We start from the raw sequence: 22021 nt of genomic DNA, 5'->3' as shown, positions 1-22021 counted from the left end.
CTACTGATAAAGGGATGGGAGGAGGAAAGGTTAAAAGGAAGGTAGAAGGGAGAGTGCTAAGAGGACAAGGTGGGGAATCTGAAGTCAACAGAAAGGCGGACACTCATAGGCACAGGCGACCAAGGGCAGGGCTTCAAAACGCAACCCCATAAAGCTGTCCTGCACGCAGCCCTGGACCCGCCAGCCCGCCTGCCAGCCGGCACTAGGGAAGGGGCAGCAACAGGAGAAACAAAACACATGCACCCCTTTCTCACTAGGTTTCCCCGAGTTTCTTGTGGACACTGGAGGTAGGGGGATGTGGGGCAGATCCCCAAAGTGATGAGCCCTCTGCTTTCACTCCCTCCTCCAATTTGACATCTTTTTTTCTTTTTTTTTTTTTGCGGTACGTGGGCCTCTCACCGCTGTGGCCTCTCCCGTTGCGGAGCACAGGCTCCGGACGCGCAGGCTCAGTGGCCATGGCTCATGGGCCCAGCCGCTCTGCAGCATGTGGGATCTTCCTGGACCCGGGCACAAACCCGCGTCCCCTGCATCGGCAGGCGGACTCTCAACCACTGCGCCACCAGGGAAGCCCTGATATTTTTTTCTTGATGTCATGAACCTCACCCTAGCCTTGGTGATCCAGACCCCTAAAATGCCAGTGCCCGAAGAGCCCTCAGAAACGGCTGGTCCAGGGCTTTTGAGCACTTGAACTGTGGCTGGTCCAATCTGGTCAGGGCTGAAAGCATAAAACACATACTGGGCATTTGAGGATGTAGTTTGAAAAGAAAAGAATGTAAAGTAGCTCATTAATATTTTTAAAAATATTGATTACATGTTGAAATGATAATGTCTGGGGTCTCTTGAGTTATGTAAAATACATCATGAAAATTAATTCCTCCTGTTTCTTTTTATTTCTTTTAATGTGGCTGCTAGAAAGTTTAAATTACACATGTGGCTGACCCTCGCGGCTTGAATGACATATCTATGGGACAAGGCTGAATTAGTTCAACTTCCTCATTCAACAGATGAGAAAACTGGTCAAGAGAGGAGACCTGATTTAGCAGATGGCACACACTAAAAAGAACCGTCATTTCCAGTCCCTGACAATCACACACACACACACACACACACACACACACACACAGGCACACACACAGGCACATGCACGCCTAGGAGCCTGGGAGAGGAGCCTGTGGACTTGAGCTGCAGGCCTCAAGGGAAGTGTTCCAGGACTCAAGACATTGGCTGTGGTTTCTTGAGAGAGAGAAATAAAAACCTAACAAAGGTGGAGGCACTGTCTCCAAAAAGTCACCTTTAAAAAGACTGGAAACTTGGGGTGTGAGGAGACGTGAGGAGAAAGCCGGGGAGCCCTAGGCCTCCCCGTTCTTTATATGCATAGTATCCCAGGTAGCTGACCAGTGTGCTAACTAAACAGCACCTTAAAAGCACGCAGCGCCCTCCTGCCAGGCAGTGGGGTAGGGCCTTGCCTGAGGCCAGCACCCGGGAGGCAGCCACTCAGGGATTGTCTGACAAGTCAATAAAGACAGGTTTCAGTGGCACTGGCTTGATCATGGCCAAGGAGTGGGCAGTGGAGGGAGGGGGAACCAGACACCAACGGCAAATTCCTTGATTTCATAATTTTATCTGGCACCCACATTCTCCTCCACCTGCATCATCAAGGCTTTAAGAGAGGTAGGAAAGTAGAGAGGGAAACATCTCCCCATCTCTCTGCACTGGGGCAGCCTTCACGGTGCCTGTCTGGGGGCAGCTCTGACCGGCGGAACTGCAGAGCTGACTCTGGGCCCAGGAAGGAGGCTTTCCTTGGCTTCACCTGCCTTGGCTGAGGAGATCCGAGAGGGTGGCCAGCTCCTCCTGTCCCGGGCCTAGCTTCCCAGGGGCCCCAGGCACTGCAAGCTGTCTAGCCCTTGCCCTGGGCGCACAGGAGTGCCCGGAGCAAGGGCAGGTGTGGCTCCCTCCTGGAGGTGACAGCAGGAAGGACGGATACTGAGCAGTCCCCTCTGACCCCTTTCTTTACCCCCCCCACCCCCCGCCCTGGGACGTCCTGAGCTGCTGGTGCGCGGGGTGGGGCGGGTTGGGTGCCTTGGGTGGCCCCTCCCATCACCACTACCACCTACTTCAAGGGTGGCTGTGCTGCTGACGTCAGGCGGCTTTTGGCTCATTCCCTGGCACGGGGACTTTATTTTCATAACAGCAAGCGGTACCGTGGAACTGGAATAGGCGTGTCCTCTACCCCACCCCACCCTGACCCTCCCCCGCCCCTTGTGCCTCTGCTCACCCCTTCTCTCCCTCCTCCCGCCGGCGACAGCCGCCTTTATAACTGCTCCGCGCCGGGAGGGCGGGATTGCTGCCCGCGGGCTCCGCTAGCACCGAGGGGCTCCTGTGCTGCCTCTGTGCGCGGGAAGCAGCGCCAAGTTCGCTCGCCAAAGCCAAGGTACCAGGGTAAGTGAGGCGCACTGAGCACAGAACGCGCCCGGCCTCGGGATTGAAAGCCTCCGGGGGGAGGGAAACGCGCGGTGGGGTGGGAGAGCGGCGCTGGGAGGGGGGATACAAGAGGAAAGAAACCCTGATAATGGACTGCAGCTGGCTCGGAGCAAAAAATAATCCCAGGAAAGGAATTCCTGTAGTTTAATTCAATTCAGATCCCACACCCCCATCCCATTCCCAGGCTAAGAGGCAGAGAGCAAAAAGATAATCAGGATAAATAGTTTCTGCTCAGCCACATTGAACAAACTGAGTAGGTGGAATCCTGGCCCGGCAGGTGAGCAGTTCTGGGGTCAGTCTAGGGGAAGAGAAAAGTAGGAGGAAGATCTTAGAGGAATGGCAGGGAATTGCGTGGGTGCGCAGGAAGAGGGAGATGGTGACCGCTGCTACTTTCCCCAGGTACTGTAAAGTGTCCATTTATTTTGTCCTTCCACGACAAGTGTGCCCTTCTGAATTTTGGGAAGTAGATTCTAGAAGCCGTCCCTTCTCTTGACGTGAGTGTGGCCCTCAGCTCTGCAGCATTCCCTCCTCTGCTGTCCCTTGAATTGCTCTGGATCCCCTGGGTTGAATGTCCAGTAATAGCCCACTTTCAGGCACCCACCAGATGGGACTTGGGAATGGGCCCAAACTGTCCAAGATGGTCCCTTAAACATCTATGGGGGAAGGAAGGGGAAGCAGCTCCGGTTCGAGGAATCTGAAGGACTTTCCATTCTTGACTTCTTTCCAGATTGATTTTTGCCTCTGAGGGTTTTGTAAACGCCACACCTGTTGAAGGGTTTGGTTGAATCAGCCAGGCCTGTGGGCTCATTCCTGAAGGGGAATACTTGAGCCACTTCAGATAGGAGGGGCCTGGGGAGGGGTGAGGATAGGGGGGCTCAGAACTCCGCCCTCCGGTCTGTGTGCTGGCTTCTCCTAGGAGAGGGAAGAAATGGAGGGGGGCGGGGAAGGAGGGCCAGCAGAGGTGTCACCCAGGAAAGAGGCTGCTCTGGGGTGTGGAGAGGTAGGTGGGTGCTCCAAAGACAGATGGGAATGAGCGGAACTCAGAACGAGCTAACATTCCAGGGAAGCGCTCTGAGCCTTGAGTCAGGAAGCCTGATTTCTCATCCCAGCTCTGCAGGCCATGTAGCTGTGAGGAGGCCTGGGCTGGGCCTTGAGTTCCTCCTAAGGGGTCTTGGAAAGGCCCCCAGCTCCTTCCCAGGGCTGAGATTCTAGCCGGTCTCTATCTGTATGTGTCTCTTTGGGCGTCCTCATTGGAGTCTGCTTCTTTGTATTCCACTCCTTAGTGGGAATTGAAGGTAAGAGGGCGTGAAGAAGAGTTTTGACTGTGATTTTATTCTCATTCTGGGGGTTTGTCTTCAGGTCCACTGCTATTTAAAAATCCACAGACTGAGCTGAGGAAATGGGTAGGAAATGATGTGTTGGTATGATAGGGCCTTTAAAAACAATGAATCGAATAATAATTTTGCTTGAGGAGTCTCAAATTTTCTGAGTAGTTTGGTGTTTTTGCTTCTACTTATATTCCTATTTTTATTGCCTGTGGTCAGATTATATACATTTCTGTGCATTATTCCTGTACATTTCTTATTTCAGGCTTTTTTTTTTTTTGGTGTGGTCTAGAATATGCTGTTTTTATAAACATTCCATGACCACTTCTATAAAAGAAATCATATAGAGAGGGCTGGTAAACTACATTCCTGCCTAAACACTTCCCACAGTCTGTTTTTGTAAATAAAGTTTTATTGGAACTCAGTTATGCTCATTGTCTGTGTATCATCTATGACTGCTCTCAGCTGCAAACAAATGGCCTGCAAAGCCATTTTCTAAGTTCCTTATCTGGTCCTTTACAAAAAATGTTTGCTGATCACAGATATAGAGGATCTGAATTACATGATTAATAGTAGAGATCTAATAAAATATGAAGATAGGGCATATTAAAGGATCCATAGAACATTTATAAAAATTCACCATATTACTATTTGCTTTTTCTATTTCATCTGCTGAAGACTGATAAAGAAGTATTAAAGTTTCTGTAACTATAGTATTTCTTTTGATTTCTCCTTGTATTTCTGGTAGCTTTTGTTTTAGGTATTTTGGTGCTGTATTATTCAGTGCATAAAAGTTTATGATGGTTGTATCTTCAATGTGGAGTATTCTTAATTACTATTAAAAAAGCTTTTAGGTCAATATAATAGATTTTTGTCTTGACTAAACTTTGTGTGATATTAATAACTCAACTCTTACTTAATTTTCTTACCTTAAGCAAGCTATTATTTAACTTTGTACCTGATACATAATACTTGCTAAATAAACATATCTGTTATTGTTCCTTTTTTTGCACTTATTTTCATTTTTTCCTTTCTTTTGCTTTCAACTTTTCTGAATCTCGTTGTTTTAGGTGAGGTTCTTATAGGTATAATATGGTTTAATTTAGTCTTTTCAAAATAAAAAATTACCATTTACAATTATTTTAATAATAGTTGCTTGCTATTGTCATCTAATTTTTGGCCATGTGGTCTGCTCTCTCTATCTTCCCCCACATTAGATAGTCTATATTGTATTTTTAGATACACTGAGTGTATGGTAGTACCATTCTCAGGGTTTAGAAATAAAGGCTTGTAAGGAGAGATAAGTTTAGCTTGGGAACATAAATATGTTACCTTCATATGTTGAAATAAAATACTTGAAAGAAGGTGTCTTTGAGAGCTTTGAGGTGGTATACCAGTAGAGGCCTTCACTTTATCCACCTATTTCCTGGAAATTTCATATCTTAAAATTCTGGGCCTAAGAGATTTAGTAGTTTCACTCAAAATCTTAAGTTAAAAAAGGGGATTTCAAGTATTTTATTTTATATTTCAGTAATTTATCTAAAGTTCACATGCACTGTTTAGAACAGAGGAAGATGGTAATGCCTCCAAAAGTGAATAAACTGGGATGAACACTGTTGTTATACTTGTTTATATCTGCCTGTGGTGGAATGAGGATTTATTTTCTCCCAGTTACTACATAGAAATTCAACTCAGACTTTTATGTCATCAGAACACGGATGGCTTACCCAGAAGAGGGGATCCTGGACATTTCCCTGTAGACACTTTCCATTTACAGCTAATCCTTCACCTAGGGCAGAGAAATTTCTGTGGGACTCCAGCCTCATCTTAGAGCTCAGCCAGATAAAAATATAAGGGTTAGCATCAGCACATATTCAGCTCCCCAAATTCTTCCTCCCCATTACTCATACTTGCTAATGAATAACTTGCTTTGAGTTATAGTCACGCTCAGTTTTAGTCCAAAACATTTGCTCAACAACCACTGTGCAGAGCACATAGGGAGATACCAACAAATAGAAGACTTGCTCTATTTCCTTAAGAAGATTGTTATCTGATAGGCGAGTTAGCACTGATATTAATGTATAATATATGACATATATATGGAAAAACTTGAGTGCCGAGAAATACTTAATTGTAAAAACTACGAAGAGATCTACAAATTTAGAATGAGATGGGACTAATAATTAAAAACCCCTCACGGTAGAGGTAAGTTTTGGGTCAAGTTTCTACGAAACATGGTACATGAATTGTGACTAGGAGAAGGGTCTTTTTGGCAAGGAGAATAATGCATGTGTTGAGGGAAAGAGCGACTTTGTAAGAGAGGGTCTTAGATGAGCCCCAGTTCCCTTCCAGATAGAAAATACTCTTGGAAGTTTTGCTTACCTTGCACAGATGTGGGGAGGGGAGTTAGGAAACCAGGAAAAAGTGGGTGGGAGGACCAGTTGGAGAAAAGCCTTGAAGCTCACATTGAGGCCGAATCTGTTGTAACAGACAAAAAGGCGCTGATACGCTTTTAATTAATATGATTAATATGATATGCTTTTAATTAATATGCTCTTAATTATGCATTTAATTAATATGCTTTTAATTATTTATTTATTTTTCTTTCGCTATGCTTTTAAATTGCTAAACCCAAAGATTCCTTCCCACGCCTTCTCTTCTTTGCTGCCCTTGTAGCATTTAACTCCATCAACCACTCTTTGGGAAACTGCTCCTTGACTTCTAGGAAACCAGCCGGGCTTATTTCTTGTACTAACCCTGGCAATTTCTTTTGAACAACCTTTGCTGACTCCTGCTTCCATGAGACGGTGTCCCAGGGTTCTGTCTTTGGCTCTCTTGCTGCCGTGCAGGCTCCCTGTATGATCTGGTCTCCTCCAAAGCCTTCCGACACCTGCTATGAGCCCGTGACCCCCCATCTGTGCTCATAGCCCAAACCTCTCCTGAGCCTCAGACTCACATGTTCAAGCACGCAGGGTCAGCACAATCTGGTGTCGTGGCGCCTGGCTTTTATTTATTTTTTATTTAAAATTTTTTTTGGCCGTGCCACTCGGCTTGTGGGATCTCAGTTCCCTGACCAGGGATTGAACCCGGGCCGTGGCGGTGAAAGTGCTGAGTCCTAACCACTGAGTCACCAGGGAACTCCCAGGAGCCTGGCTTCTAAGAGCCAGGTGATCTTGGGCAAGTTATTTAATGTCTCTGTTCCTCTGTTTCCTCCACTGTAAAAAGAGGGCATAATCTGGAATGAACACACACACACCCCTCACTATATATGAGATAGAAAACCAACAAGGCCCTACTGTATAGCACAGGGAATTCTACTCAATACTCTGTGATAACCTATATGAGAAAAGAATCTAAAAAAGAATGAATATATTTATAACTGAATCACCTAGCTGTACACGTGAAACTAACCCAACATTGTAAATCAACTATACTTCAATTTAAAAAAAGATCTTAGGGGCTTCCCTGGTGGCGCAGTGGTTGAGACCCCGCCTACCGATGCAGGGGACATGTGTTCGTGCCCCGGTCCGGGAGGATCCCACATGCCGCGGAGCGGCTGGGCCCGTGAGCCATGGCCGTTGGGCCTGTGCGTCTGGAGCCTGTGCTCTGCAGCGGGAGGGGCCACAACAGTGAGAGGCCCGCGTACCGCAAAAAAAAAAAAAAAAAAAAAAAAAAAGATCTTAGTTCCCCGACCAGGGATCGAACTCGTGCCTCCTGTGGTGGAGGCGTGGAGTCTTAACCACTGAACTGCCAGGGAAGTCCTCCCAATTCATCTTAGATTTAACAAAGTTAAACTGGATATCTCTCCTCACGAGCCTGTATTTCTAAGCTCCATTTGGTTCTACCTTCTTAAAATCTCCCACCATTCCCTGCCCATCTTTCAGGCCTCATCTCCCCCTGGTCTCCTCTCTAAAGCCTTTCTTTCTTTATTTTTTAACACTTTAGGTAGAGCGGGTCACTGTTTTCCGTGTGCCCTCAGCATTCCTGCGCACTCTGCAAGCCTTATTTGTATATCAGTGTGACTCTGTTGGCGCTCCTAGGGGCAGCGGCCACACCTTCTGTCTGCGGGTCTGCATGATTTGTATACTTACCACAGCAAATGCGGAGAGATTGACCAAATGCAGGATTGCTTATTTTGGAGACTTCTTGGATGTGGTTTAAATAGAGAGAGGCTTGAACAGACTTGTGGTTGCCAAGGGGAGGGGTGTAAGGGAGGGATGGATTGGGAGTTTGGGGTTAGCAGATGCAAACTATTATACAGAGAATGGATAAACAACAAGGTCCTATTGTATAGCACAGGGAACTATATTCAATATACTGTAATAAACCATAATGGAAAAGAATATGAAAAAGAATATATACATTTGTATAACTGAATCACTTTGCTGTACACCAGGACCTAACACAGCATTGTAAATCAACTATACTTCAATTTCAAAAATAAAAAAAAATAGAGTGAAGCTGGAGTCAGGGAGAAAAGCTTCAGAGAGCATAATAGTGATTTAGAGGTGAAACAAAAGATTAAATTCTAATTAAGACTACTCATAAAGGGATATCCTTCCTAACTAATTCACACTGGATGTGTAACTTCATCTCTCCAAGAGTCAGTCTTATCACCTATAAAATGGGTTGTAGGAATATTAAATAAGAAAATAGATGTAAAAGCATGTAAATGAGTGAACACACATAGAAAAACATATAAACACTCAGCATCGAGCCTGGCTCGTAAGAGGACTCAGTATGTGACAATAGTTGTCATTAGTTTTAATCATACTTGTGACTATTGTTATTGCTACTGATTGAATGTGGCAATTCCAAGAATAGAGAGAAAATTAAAATGCTAGAAAATTGCCAATTTGCCTGGCTCGGGATGGTGTGAAGGCCCAGCTTTAACAAACACTTGAGTTATTTGGTATCATTCCGCAGGCAGTTGTCCTAAGAGGTCAGTATCGTCCTCTTCTTCTTCTTTTTATTAAAAATATTTTTTTATTGGATGTAGTTGATTTTCAGTGTTGTGTTAGTTTCAGGTGTGCAACAAAGTGAATCAGTTATACATGTATCGTCTTCTTCTTTTCAGATGACAGAAGGAGACAGATCTCATAAGGAGGAACATAAGATCAGCTCTGGGCAAGATTCAGGGTCGCGGGTAATTCCTGCTCAGATAATCTGGGGTGGGCCGCATACAGTCAGCTCGAAAACCTACTAGGTCTGGACGTAAGTAACTCCAGACACCTCCCCACCTCTCTGGGGAAAGAGGAGTCTCAGAGGTCGCAAAGGAGAAGCTGAGAGACCCTTCACATGCTGGAATTTGTCCCTGCATCCCAGTCAGTGCTGTGTGTCAAGGCCAGTCTAGGGCCAGTCCTGCCTGCTCTAGCACCCCTGTGGCTCTGTCTGGCAGGTGAGCGTTCACCTTGCGTCTTGAGCCCAGCCCCTACTCAGACCCTTCAATCTCACCTCCAGCCCTGGTCTGGGGTTTGGTTAGGAGTTTGCAGCACATATTCTTTTAATGACAGGAAATGGGGCAGGAAGGAGGATGAGGGGGAGGGAGAAAGTGATTTGGAAATTGTCTACAAGGAGTTCCCTGGAGGGATGAACAGAGGAACTGGACATGGGCTCAGACCCCCTCGTTCAGCACCCAGCCCTGCTTTGGAGAGGACGGAGGTTCCAGGAGACGGTGTCCGCACACAGAGGCCGCTGAAACCCCTTTTTCCTAAAGGGGCGGAGTCACAGGGCTGGGAATTGAGCGCAGCGACTCCCTCCTTCCCTGTCCTCCCCTCCCCCTCAGCCCCGGTTTCTGGTTCTTCTTTCTCCTTTCCCTCTCCCTTTCCTCCCTCCTTCGTTTTTGTTTTTTTAACCTTTCTGTCATGCCTTGGCTCACCTGAAAAGGGCTTAAGGCAGTGCTGAGGGATGTCAGGGTCTTGGTTGTGGGTGTTGGTGGATTATTGGACGGCGGTAGTTGGCTCAGCTGCTGTAATAAGTGAAGAGGGTCTCACCCTCATGACTCAAAGTCCTTTGTCGTGTCTCAGGCCAGAGGCTGCACACGCTGAAACCTCACCATCTCCCTCCAGAGTGCAGGGTTTAGTCAATCAGGGAAGTGAGTGGGAGTGAATGACTGGATTCCAGTAAATCCCTCTGCTTACTGACTCTGCTTGCTCAGAATCCATGCTAGAGAAGACACCTGGGGTCACTTAGACAGGAGCCCAGCCGCGGCCAGGGCTGCCCCCCCGTTTGGTCTTTGTAGGAGCAAGTCCTTTCTTGGTTGGACCCTAGGTCTCTCTGCCCTTTTTTGTCTTTGCTGTGCCTTGCAACTCGTGGGATCCTAGTTCCTCGACCAGGGATTGAACCCGGGCCACGGCAGTGAGGGCGCAGAGCCCTAAGCATTGGACCACCAGGGAATTCCCATAGGTCTGTCTACCCTTGACTCTGGTTATGAGCAGACATAACTGGACCAGAATCTGGTTATTACTCGGGTCATACGATGTCCATATGACCACCAGTTCCATTTCATTTTCTCCTTCTGCTCCAGCCCTTAGGTTCTTCTCTGAGGCTGTTGCTTTAGCTCCTGGCGGTTTCTAATCCTAAATGCTGATGCTTCCCTTTTCTTCCTCAAACCCTGCTTGCTAGAAGACCTCAGCTTCTCAGAACCCTGTCCTTCGTCCCCAGCCACCTTCCTGGTGGCTCATCTGGGCCATTCCCTATGTGACCCAGCGCCTCCTTAGTGCAGACCTGCTTGTGAGCGCGTTTGGTGAGTTTGATTTCTCTCTGACAAAATTCAAAGTGCTTAGGACAGTTCAGACCCGTTGCGAAATCGCTGTCATGCTGGGGAAGGGGTGGAGGAGGGTGAATTAGGTGGAAGAGGGTGGAGGAGAGGTGAAGTAGGAAGGATAATTCCAAAAAAATTAGTCACTCAGATAAAAAATTACTTTCTCAGAAGTTTTAAAAAAAAACCGTTTGAGAGAACTGAGAACTATGAACCCTAACTGGACATTTGATATTAAAGGGTCATCGTTAATTTTTAATTTATTTTTATTTTTTTTTTAATTTATTTTGCGGTGCACGGGCCTCTCACTGTTGTGGCCTCTCCCGTTGCGGAGCACAGGCTCCGGACGCGCAGGCTCAGCGGCCATGGCTTACGGGCCCAGCCGCTCCGCGGCATGTGGGATCTTCCCGGACCGGGGCGCGAACCCGCGTCCCCTGCATCGGCAGGCAGACTCTCAACCACTGCGCCTCCAGGGAAGCCCCATCGTTAATTTTTAAAGTGGGGTTAAGTTTTAAAGGGTTTTATCTTTTAGAGATACATACTGAAGCATATATGCATAGAATGATGTCTGGGATTTCTCACTAGATTAAGAATGATCTAGTGAGTGGGGCGGGGATGTAGATGAAGGAAAATTGGCCAAATAGTGGTAAGTTTTGAAACCAAATGATGGGCCTTCATTATACTATTCTCTTTGTTTTTGAGTATGCTTGAAATTTTCTATAATAAAAACAAACATTAAAAAAAGTGTTTTTTTAAACATCTTTTTTTTCATGTTTTTTTTTATCTTTATCTTGGTAAAATTTATTCTTTTTTTAACATCTTTATTGGAGTATAATTGCTTTACAATGGTGTGTTAGTTTCTGCTTTATAACAAAGTGAGTCAGCTATAGATATACATATATCCGATATCTCTTCCCTCTTGTGTCTCCCGCCCTCCCCACCTTCCCTATCCCACCCCTCTAGGTGGTCACAAAGCACTGAGCTGATCTCCCTGTGCTATGCGGCTGCTTCCCACTAGCTATCTATTTTACATTTGGTAGTGTATATATGTCCATGCCACTCTCTCACTTCGTCCCAGCTTACCCTTCCCCCTCCCCGTGTCCTCAAGTCCATTCTCTACGTCTGCGTCTTTATTCCTGTCCTGCCCCTAGGTTCTTCATAACCATTTTTTTCTTTTTTTTTAGATTCCATAGATATGTGTTAGCATATGGTATTTGTTTTTCTCTTTCTGACTTACTTCACTCTCTATGACAGACTCTAATCCATCCACCTCACTACAAATAACTCAATTTCATTTCTTTTTACGGCCGAGTAATATTCCATTGTATATATGTGCCTCATCTTCTTTACCCGTTCATCTGTTGATGGACACTTAGGTTGCTTCCATCTCTGGGCTATTGTAGATAGAGCTGCAATGAACATAGTGGTACATGACTCTTTCTGAATTATGGTTTTCTCAGGGTATATGCCCAGTATTGGGATAGCTGGGTCATATGGTATTTCTATTTTTAGTTTAAAAAAAGCATTTTAAAGGTAATTCAGGGACTGTTTCTCCATCTCCCTTGCACGATTGGGGGTGGGAGGTGGAGGTGAAATTGGGGGAAGTGGGGTTCTTCTCTACATACCCACTGTCAATTGCTCATGGTGTTACTTGGAAAACTGGATTCACTTCTTAGTGGGTGTTGAGCCAAAAGACACAAGCAAGCCAAAGTTCTGGAGAAGGAAGGATTTATTATTACTTGCAGCAGGTAAGGAGAGCACCAGGGATCTTGCCCAAAGCAATGTCTCCCCAAATGGCAAAATTGGGGAAGTTTCAAGCCAAGGCTCCATGCGTATTCATGAAGGGGCTCAGGCATCCACAGAGTCCAAGCTTTTGTTGACTGAAGTCGTGAGGGTCAGAAAAGGTCAACACCATCACCCCTAGACTCCAGTTGATCTGGTAGTTGAGCACTTCAGGCTAATGTTTGAGCAGAGCTGGGAGTCTTTACAACTGATCCATTAGCTTTGCTCTTGGTACTTCTCTTGCCTGATCACAGTTGCTTATTTCTGCATTCTTTTGTTCCCTTAAGGTCATTAATTGCTGGGACTTCCCTGGTGGTCCAGTGGTTAAGACTTCGTCTTCCAATGCAGTGGGTGCGGGTTTGATACCTGGTCGGGGTGCTAAGATCCCACATGCCACCTGGCCAAAAAACCAAAACATAAAACAGAAGCAATAGGGTAACAAATTCAATAAAGACTTTTAAAAAATGGTCCACATCCAAAAAAAAAAATCTTAAAAAAAAAAAAAAGATCATTAATTTCTGAAACCTGTTCGTGGGCAAGCACTGTGACCAGGCTTAGATCACAAAACAACTTAGGCCAAAAATGGCTTCTCTTATGTCAAGAAAGCCATGCCTGATCCTCTTTCTCCAGGGACCCCTTACCTTATGTGCTTACAGTGTGGGACCCTGGTCTGTGGGCACCAGGAGGCCCCAAGACACAAACCCTTCCTGCACAGCTGCACAGATGGGAAGGGCCTAGAGGTCCAAGTTGGGAGCAGGAAGTCTCTGCCCTACCATCCCTCTGTGCAGTACCAGGACCTTCCTTTAGGTGAAAACCTCATCAGTCTCTCAAGACTGACAGTCATCAAGTTCAGATTCCTTTATAATTATCAGGTAATTATGGTAACAACCACCTGTCAACAAACAGCACAGCCCTGAGGGGTGGGGAAGGAGCAGTTTCCGGGGAAGGGCAGGGAGGTGAGAGAAATACCTTTCCGGCTGGACACTGCCCTTATGATTAATCTGAGAGGGAGTGAGGTGGGGAGGTGGTGAGTGAAGAGAATCCTGGATCCTGGTCCCTTCCCCTGTGACGCTGCCCTTGAATTAGACCCAGCTCTTCCTCTTCTGCATCTTCAGCATAGACAAGGGGGCGTGCCCCCTCTCCCTGTCCGGTTCCACCCGGGGCCAAGTGTATCAGACTTTGGGGGGCCTTGTATTTCAGGGGTTGCCTGTATCTGAAGTGCATTTGCCTTTCTTTTTCCTCCTGTGTCTCATTCTGCACTGCCCTGGGGAGGTGGAACGTAACCCACTCTTTGCTCTGTGCTCTGCATGCAGTCGGGATGACCAGGGTGTCATTTCCCTGGAGTGGACTGCAGGTGACAGACCCCTGGCCAGGGAAGGCCACAGGAAGGTCGTGGCAGTGGTGGCAGATTACGTTCATCTGTCCATTTCTTCTACTACAGCAAGGATCATGTCTGATGTCTGTTTTCCCCTTTACCATTGAGCATCTAGAAGAGTGATTGACATGATTGACACATAGTGGTGCTGGTTGAATGAATGGCTATATTGCAAAGTGAAGCTTGCAGGGACTTCCCCGGAGGTCCAGTGGTTAAGACTTCGCGCTTCCCCTCCAGGGTACACGAGTTCGATCCCTGGTCGGGGAACTAAGATCCTGCATGCCACCCAACGTGGCCAAAAAAAAAAAAAAAAGTTAAGCTTGGAGAGGCAAATTTCATTACAAAGTATGGAAGATGGATTTAAGCCATCAATTATTTAAGTTATTTATTTTATTCGAACACACTGCACATAAAATTCTTGCATCTACATAATAGTCATTCATATATGTATGTATGTGGCATATACATATATATAATTTTTTCCTAATGGCTATGGGAATAAAACAATGCTGGGACACAACTATCTCATTGAACTGAAGAGATGATTTTGCATCTTTATTTATTATTATTATTTTTAAATTTATTTATTTATTTTGGCTGAGCCGGGTCTTAGTTGCAGCACGTGGGATCTTCGTTGGCGGCATGGGAACTCTTGGTTGCTGCATGTGGGCTCTTAGTTGTGGCATGTAGGATCCAGTTCCTCGACCAGGGATTGAACCCGGGACCCCTGCATTGGGAGAGTGGAGTCTTACCCACTGGACCACCAGGGTAGCCCATAGTTTGCATCTTTAAGGGAAGCAGTGTTTGAATTCTGTCTACGTGGAGGAGGATATGCCTGTTTGCTCGGCAGAGTCAGCCAGCAATTGTTCATTACGTGTCCCACCTCGCTGTGCTCCGTCTTGGTGATTTGATCTTTTTTTTTTTTTTTAATAAATTTATTTATTTATTTTTGACCGCATTGGGTCTTCGTTGCAGTGCACGGGCTTCTCTTGTTGCGGACCACGGGCTCTAGGCGCACGGGTTTCAGTGGCTGTGGCTTTTGGGCTCTAGAACGCAGGCTCAGTAGTTGTGGCGCACGGGATTAGTTGCTCCGCGGCATGTGGGATCTTCCCGGACCAGGGATCGAACCCGTGTCCCCTGCCTTGGCAGGCAGATTCTTAACCACTGTGCCAACAGGGAAGTCCTTGATCTTTTTTTAAAAAATTCTTTTCCATTGTGATTTATTACAGGATATTGAATATAGTTCCCTGTGTTATGCAGTAGGACCTTGTTTATCCATTTTACATATAATAGTTTACATCAGCTAACCCAAACTCCCAATCCATCCCTCCCCCACCCCCTCCCTCTTGGCAACCACAAGTCTGTTCTTTATGTCTGTGAGTCTGTTTCTGTCTCATGGATAAGTTCATTTGTGTCATATTTTGTGATTTGGTTTTGAAGAGACAGGATGGAAGGGGAGGGGAGGGCGTTCTTTTTCGTCTTGGGTTGATCACAGCACGCCTACAGTGCTGTGAAGGTCCCGAGAAATCTTGTTTATAAGCATTTATGGGTATGTGGTGCAGAAATTCTGAGCTGTTTTTTCTGCTATAAGGAAAGAGGCAGGACTCTGGGTATGTTTTGCTTCTCAACCCTAGCTGTCTTCTTCTTGCCGATTTCTTTATGCACATTTTCTCCCAATTTGGCACTAGGAGAGACCAAGAGCTCTCACGTGTGCTTTTCTATGGAGGGGGTCTCAATGAGCCTTCCCTTCTTCTAACTCTGCCCCCGCTCCCCACCCCCCCCATATTTGTCTTCTAGTCAATTCAAAAGATTTCTCTGTTGAGTGAGCAATCCTATCAGAAAAAGAAACACTAGAAAACAAAAAAGATTACATGCATAAATAGTATACAACAAATCAAAAAGAATCGTGCCATAGAAACTTATAAACAGTAATATAATTCAGAAAACAATTATAGTTTTGTTGAGAAGCTGTTAAAACCACAGCGGTCCTGAATTTCAACGTCTTATCTGACACTGGCTTTGGAATTTGAGAACCATCCATTTTGAGGAAATATACAAACTCCTTTCTCTTCCCATTTCCCAACTCATCTTCCGACGTGTGCCCTGAATCCCAAGGAATTTGATTTCATGGGGTTTGGGAAATCAGCTGGGTCTAAAATTGACATGGAACTTGTGGAAGGAAAAAAGGCAGCAGATCTGGGAGATTAAGGACAGATGTATAGGAAGTAAGCTGCTCTACCTCAAGCTGATTTCTCATTATCCCTGAGTGGGTGAGTAGATTACCTGCTTTGTGGATCATCTATCACCTGGGAGCGCCTATCCTTCATGGGGCTGAACTAAGAGAGTAGAATTAGGACCACAAATAGCTGGTTTATGGGGCATCTGATGAGGGAAAGAAGGGGGAGGGAATATCTCAGATTGCATTCTAAGGCCAGTTAGAACTCCCTGGAGAGGTAGCACCTATAGTAGTTAAGACCAGGGATCCTCACCTAGAGCCAGGTAACCTGGATTCAAATCCTGCGTCTGCCATTTCCTGGCTGTGTGATGTTGGGCAAGTAACTTGATCTCTCCCTGCTTCAGTTTCCTCATCTGTCAAATAGGGATAATCATTTTTACCTTATAGGATTGCTATCAAATTAAACTAATAAATATATATATGAGAAGTGATTAGAAGGGTTTCTGATTCATAGTAAAAATGAGCATTAGCTATTGGTAATATTTTTTGTTGGGTCACCCACTGTTTTTGTGTCATCCAGGCCATCCTCCTTACAGGTAGCTAATTAAGAGCTCACTCTGGGGAATTCCCTGGCGGTCCAGTGGTTAGGACTCCACACTTTCATTGCCGAGGGCATGGGTTCGATCCCTAGCTGGGGAATTAAGATCCAACAAGCCGCAACGCGTGGCCAACCCTATGACAGGGAAGACCCCTTCCATTGCTTTTCTGGATTAGCAGAGCCATCCTTACAAACCTTAATTAAGAAGGGAAAATAATATGTGACATCAGAGCTGAAGAAGAGGACCCAGCGGCTGAGAGGGGAAGGCTGGCCTTCCGCAGAGAAATCCACAGTTCAGATAACTCCTCTTGTCCATGAGAGAATGGGATGCTTACAAATAATATCTGAGGCTGGGCCCAAGGTGGCAAAAAACTGGAGACTGACAAATCATGTTTAAAGTGTTTACTTTAAAAATTTTCTGGCCACACTGCCCTGCTTGTGGGATCTTAGTTGCCTGACCAGGGATCTAACCCGGACCCCGCCAGTGAGAGCACTGAGTGCTAACCACTGGACCGCCAGGGAATTCCCAAAGTGTTAACTTTATGGTTACGTATTTCCACGTTCACCAGTTCCTAAGGAAACACTAGCCAAACATATGAGGAACCCTGGCAAGTTATTTGTGATGTATTTTTTGAGATGTGATTCTGAAACACCTCATCAGAGCCCTGGGCCCTCTGGCTTCAGGGTAAATATTAGTATAGTTAAATTGCGGGGAGGAAGGTATGAGATTGTTTCTTCCCTTCATCAGCCTTTAGAATTTGCCATGAGAGGTGGAGAACAGCTAGTAGCTTGATCTAACGTTGTAAGTTCAGGGGCAAAACCCTGGCTAAATATACAAGATAGTTTCTGAATCGTTTTTGGTCCTCTGTGCCTGAGTTTGTGGGGAGATTCACCCCCACCTGCAACTTTGCTTTCTTGCAGGACGAGAATGTCCACAGGTGCCCCCGATGGTTGCCGCTCGAACCTGGACCCCAGGTACTACAGGCTCTGCGATAAGGAGGCAGCCTGGGGTATCGTCTTAGAGGCCTTGGCGTCGGTGGGTGCTGTGACCTCGGTGGCCTTCATGATCGCCCTCCTGGTTTTCATCTGCAAGGTCCAGGACTCCAACAGGCGCAAAGTGCTCCCCACCCAGTTCCTCTTTCTCCTGGGTGTGCTGGGGATCTTTGGCCTCCCCTTCGCCTTCATCATCAGCCTTGACGGCAGCACGGGGCCCACACGCTTCTTCCTCTTCGGCATCCTCTTTGCCCTCTGCTTCTCTTGCCTCCTGGTTCACGCCTTCAACCTGACGAAGCTGGTCCAAGGGAGGCAGCCCCTCTCCATGCTGGCGATGCTGGGCCTGGCCCTGGGCTTCAGTCTGGTGCAGGATGTCATCGCCATCGAGTATGTGGTCCTCACCATGAACAGGACCAACGTCAACATCTTCTTCGAGCTTTCTCCTCCTCGGCGCAACGAGGACTTTGTCATGCTGCTCATCTACGTCTTCTTCCTGATGATGCTGACCTTCTTCACGGCCTCTTTCACTTTTCGGGGATCCTTCACTGGCTGGAAGAGACACGGGGCCCACATCTACCTCACTATGTTCCTCTCCATTGCCATCTGGGTGACGTGGATCACCCTGCTCTTTGTTCCTACCCCCGGCCCCCAGTGGGATGACACCATCCTCAGTTCAGCCTTGGTGGCCAATGGCTGGGTTTTCCTGTTGGCTTACATTGCCCCCGAGCTGCAGCTGCTCACAAAGCAACGGAACCCCATGGATTACCCTGTGGAGGATGCTTTCTGTAAACCTCAGCTCATGAAACAGAACTATGGTGTGGAGAACATAGCTTATTCTCAAGAGGGAATCACTCAAGGTACAGAGCCGGGCTGGGTAGAGAATCCCTTGTGGGAAAATGGGGGAGAACCATAAGATATTATTACTGTAAGGAACATGCAAGATTATCAGGTCATACTCCCGATAGAACAGATAAGGTCCCCAAGGCTCAGATCTTACTTAAAATCATCCAGCTAGAGGGACCTCCCTGGTGGCGCAGTGGTTTAAGAATCCACCTGCCCATGCAGGGGACAGGGGTTCGAGCCCTGGTCTGGGAAGATCCCACATGCCGCGGAGCAACTAAGCCCGTGTGTCACAACTACTGAACCTGCGCTCTAGAGCCCACATGCCACAACTACAGAAGCCCATGCACCTAGAGCCCGTGCTCCGCAACAAGAGAAGCCACCGCAGTAAGTCCGCACACCGCAATGAAGAGTAGCTCCTGCTCGCTGCAGCTAGAGAAAGCCCGCACGCAGCAACAGAGACCCAACGCAGCCAAAAAATAAACAAATAAAAATTTAAAAAAGAAAACATCATCCAGCTAGTTAGAGACAAGTAGAACTAGAAGCTGGCCTTGGTGGTCTTTATCTAGTATGTTCTACCATGTAGATTTCTCTGAATCAAAAGAAGATGGAGCAAAGGAATGGAAAAAGATTGATTAGATAAATTCCCCGAGACAAGTGGGCGAGATAGTGTTCTTTATACATGTCAACGAGGCAATCCTTCCAGAAATGTGGAGCCTTCGTAGATCTGAGTGCACAGAACCCAGCCGTGCAGTGACCACAGAGCACAGAGTGGGGAGAAAGCTCTTTTATCATAAACCAGTGGGAATCTCCATAAATTTACTGAGGATTTCGATGTAGCCTGAAGAGATACATTTTATCGCCCATCCGTGGCCCACAGGAGGGAGTTTTGCTCTTGTCTGGAGTCCTGAGCAGCCAGGCTGCACTGATAGCCAGAAACTATAGATCTCTTGGGTTTATATCAGCCTCTGGGTCTAATCGGGGGAGGGGAGTGGGTACGGGACAGGAGTGAGGGACCTCCAAGGCCAGGTTCGTAGCTCCAGCTAGTAAATTTCTTTGCTCTTGAAGCCTTCAGTGCAAAGCTTGCCGGTGTTTCTCTCTGCAGCCCTGGTCCCTCTCCTGCGCGGTGGAAGGGAGGGGGAGGGCCGGAGGGGAGATTTTACCACCCACTCCCTCCTGTGAATCCCCAATGGACACTCTCACTCTTGTCACCTCATGCTTGGACTCTGTGTTATTGGTCCCTAACTAGTCTTCCTTCCCTTATTATTAATTCGTTAATTTATTTAGGCTGTGCAGGGTCTTAGTTGCGGCACATGGGATCTTTAGTTGCGCCATGCGGGATCTAGTTCCCCAACCAGGGATGGAACCTGGGCCCCCTGCATTGCGAGCTTGGGGTCTTACCCACTGGACCACCAGGGAAGTCCCTAGTCTTCCTTCCTTTAATCCTTCTTTCCCTTCATTCCATTGGCCATTGCCAGCCTCCCCTCCCTAAAATACTTCTCTGGCCACCGCCCCTTCCTGCCCACACGCCTCACTGGCGCCCCAGCATCCACTGCATTTCCTGAATCCTTGATGAGGCTTTTCACAGCCTGAACCCACCACCCCTGAAGCTGTGCTCTCAGTTCAAAGAAACCAAGTCCCTGCAATTTCCTGCCTGCTTGTCTGGGCTCAAAGAGCGTCTGTCCTCCGCCTGACGCGTCCCTCCTTATTCTTGCCCTTTTGCAGAGTCCCTATTCCCCAGTCTCCCTCAGTCTTTGCTCCGCCCGCCTAACTCTAGACCTTTGAGATGACCTTAACAGAGTCTGTCTCATTGCGTAGTTATTTGTGTAGCTGTCATATATTCCGGACTCTCCAGAGGCACCCTCAGGGCAGGAATCATTCTGATTAATGCTTCTATTCCTCACAATATCTTACAGACAGAAGGTGTTTAGGTATTTATTGAGTAAACTGAACAGGTAAATTTGGTGGGAAATAAATGGATTGCTTTACGTTGTATTTATTTATTTATTTAGCCGTGCCCTGCGGCATGAGGGATCTTAGCTCCCCAACCGGAGATCGAACCCAGGCCATGACAGTGAAAGCGCCGAGTCCTAGCCACTGGACCGCCAGGGAATTCCCTAAATCGTATTCATGATGAGCGTATGTGTTTACTCGTCTGTTCCTGAGTTTAAATCCCTCTGATTTTGGACTTCCCTGGTGGTCCAGTGGTTAGGACTCGGTACTTCCACTGCAAGGGGCATGGCTTCCATCCCTGGTCGGGGAACTAACATCCCGCATGCTGTGTGGTGTGGCGAAAAAAAAAAAAAAATCCCTCTGATTTCCCCTAAATACATAGAAAACAATTACTCACAGGTTCTGTCCCTTCACAAAGAAAATCGTGACTTCCCCCCCCCCCCCCCCCCGTTTGGGCAGGTAAGGAAGTGGGTAAATCTCCAGTGAGATTCTCTCTAGGTACACCTCCAGCCGGATCTATGTCTGAAAAGATGGGTGTCAGATGTGCTTTTGGAGTGGTCCTAGGATGAGGAGGGCTCTGGAGAGGTTTTGGAAAGCATTTCCCTAGTGATTATAAGTAGCTAGTTGTTCATTTGTTCAACCAGTTTTGGGCTGACTCTGTGCCTGGGCTTGAGGACACGGTCTCCTCCACATGAAACTGACCATCTACCAGGGAGACAGAAAATTAAAGGGATAAAGCATCGTGCTTTATAAATAACTGGGGCGAGCACAATTGGGGGCTGTCAAGGAGGGAACCCTGACATTGACCTAATCTGCATTGTCTGTTTCAGGTACTGAAGAGACAGGTGACACGTTCTATGCCCCGTACTCCACCCATTTCCAGCTGCAGGTAAATGAGCTCTTTCTCTTTTTTTCCTCACCAGTGTTAGCAACCCAGGAGCATTTGTCCTTTGGGAATAGATGATGTTGCCACTCTGATGGCCCCTAGATGCCACCTAGAAAGGATTGCGGGTCTACTTTCCTGTAATCTGCCTCATGGGATTAGGACAGGAGACTGGAGTGCAGGGCAGGGGAGGGCTTAGAGGAAGGGAAGGAAAGTTAGACTCCTGCCCAGGTTGGAGTGCAGAGTGCTGTGGAAATGGCCGGGAAGTGGAGTGGGTTGAACAATACGAGTGTTTTCTTTTCAGAATCGGAACTCCCCAAAGGATTTCTCCATTCCGCGGGCCCAGTCTCGGGTTAGCCCTTACAGTGACTATGAAGGAAGGAAAGATGTCAGTTAACACGTCCCAAAGGGTGGGATGAACACAGCAAGTCAGCAGAGCCAGCGGGGAGTTCATGGGATGCGGGCTGAGTCCTGAGTCTTCCCAGGAAGCTGTACAGAACATCACAGGAAGACCTCGCCTCCCTGCAGCCTTCAGCCGTGATTCTTCTGTTCTGGGGTTAATGAGGGCCGACGGGACCGGCAGTCCTCAGCAGCACTGTAGTTGTTTCCTTTGTCCCATAGTTAGGCTGCTTCTCTCGAGTGGGCGTCTCAGGCAACTCAGGGTGGCCCTTAACCATCCCTGCCATCTTACACATGACTCGGGCTCTGGTCATCTGACCACACACTGGCTCATTCAGCCTCAGAAGCCAACTTTTCCAACTGTGGGCTGATTCTGTGAGAATCGCTTGGCTCAGAGCAGAGCTGCCTATCTGAGCAAACCAGCAAAGGCCCGTCTCTCAGATCACCCCACCCACG

The 22021-nt window shown here is 47.1% G+C and overlaps 1 protein-coding gene across 2 annotated transcripts; it reads left to right on the top strand.

Annotated features, from left to right (window-relative positions):
- The first annotated feature begins 2349 nt into the window (after positions 1-2349).
- GPRC5A (G protein-coupled receptor class C group 5 member A) lies at positions 2350-21563 on the top strand. 2 transcript variants are annotated; one of them, XM_065887884.1, is made up of 3 exons: positions 17426-18347; positions 21114-21172; positions 21471-21563. In XM_065887884.1, the coding sequence occupies exons 1-3, from the start codon at positions 17426-17428 to the stop codon at positions 21561-21563; spliced, it is 1074 nt and encodes a 357-aa protein (XP_065743956.1). The 2 variants fall into 2 exon arrangements, with proteins under 2 accessions (XP_065743957.1, XP_065743956.1); XM_065887885.1 differs by lacking the exons at positions 21114-21172; positions 21471-21563 and adding an exon at positions 2350-2439 and having other exon boundaries at positions 17419-18505.
- Positions 21564-22021: the final 458 nt, after the last annotated feature.

The sequence above is a fragment of the Phocoena phocoena genome, chromosome 11 (assembly GCF_963924675.1).
Source record: "Phocoena phocoena chromosome 11, mPhoPho1.1, whole genome shotgun sequence".
Lineage (NCBI taxonomy): Eukaryota > Metazoa > Chordata > Mammalia > Artiodactyla > Phocoenidae > Phocoena > Phocoena phocoena.
Note: the sequence above shows the minus strand (reverse complement) of the source record. Positions and strands in the feature narration are given on the sequence as shown.

Excerpts from the sequence above, each read along its gene's own strand:
- GPRC5A (XM_065887884.1), top strand. The coding sequence starts at position 17,426 with ATGTCCACAGGTGCCCCCGATGGTTGCCGCTCGAACCTGGACCCCAGG. Across the intron at positions 18,348-21,113 it reads TCAAGAGGGAATCACTCAAG|GTACTGAAGAGACAGGTGAC; the intron begins GTACAGAGCCGG and ends TGTCTGTTTCAG. Across the intron at positions 21,173-21,470 it reads CCACCCATTTCCAGCTGCAG|AATCGGAACTCCCCAAAGGA; the intron begins GTAAATGAGCTC and ends TTTTCTTTTCAG.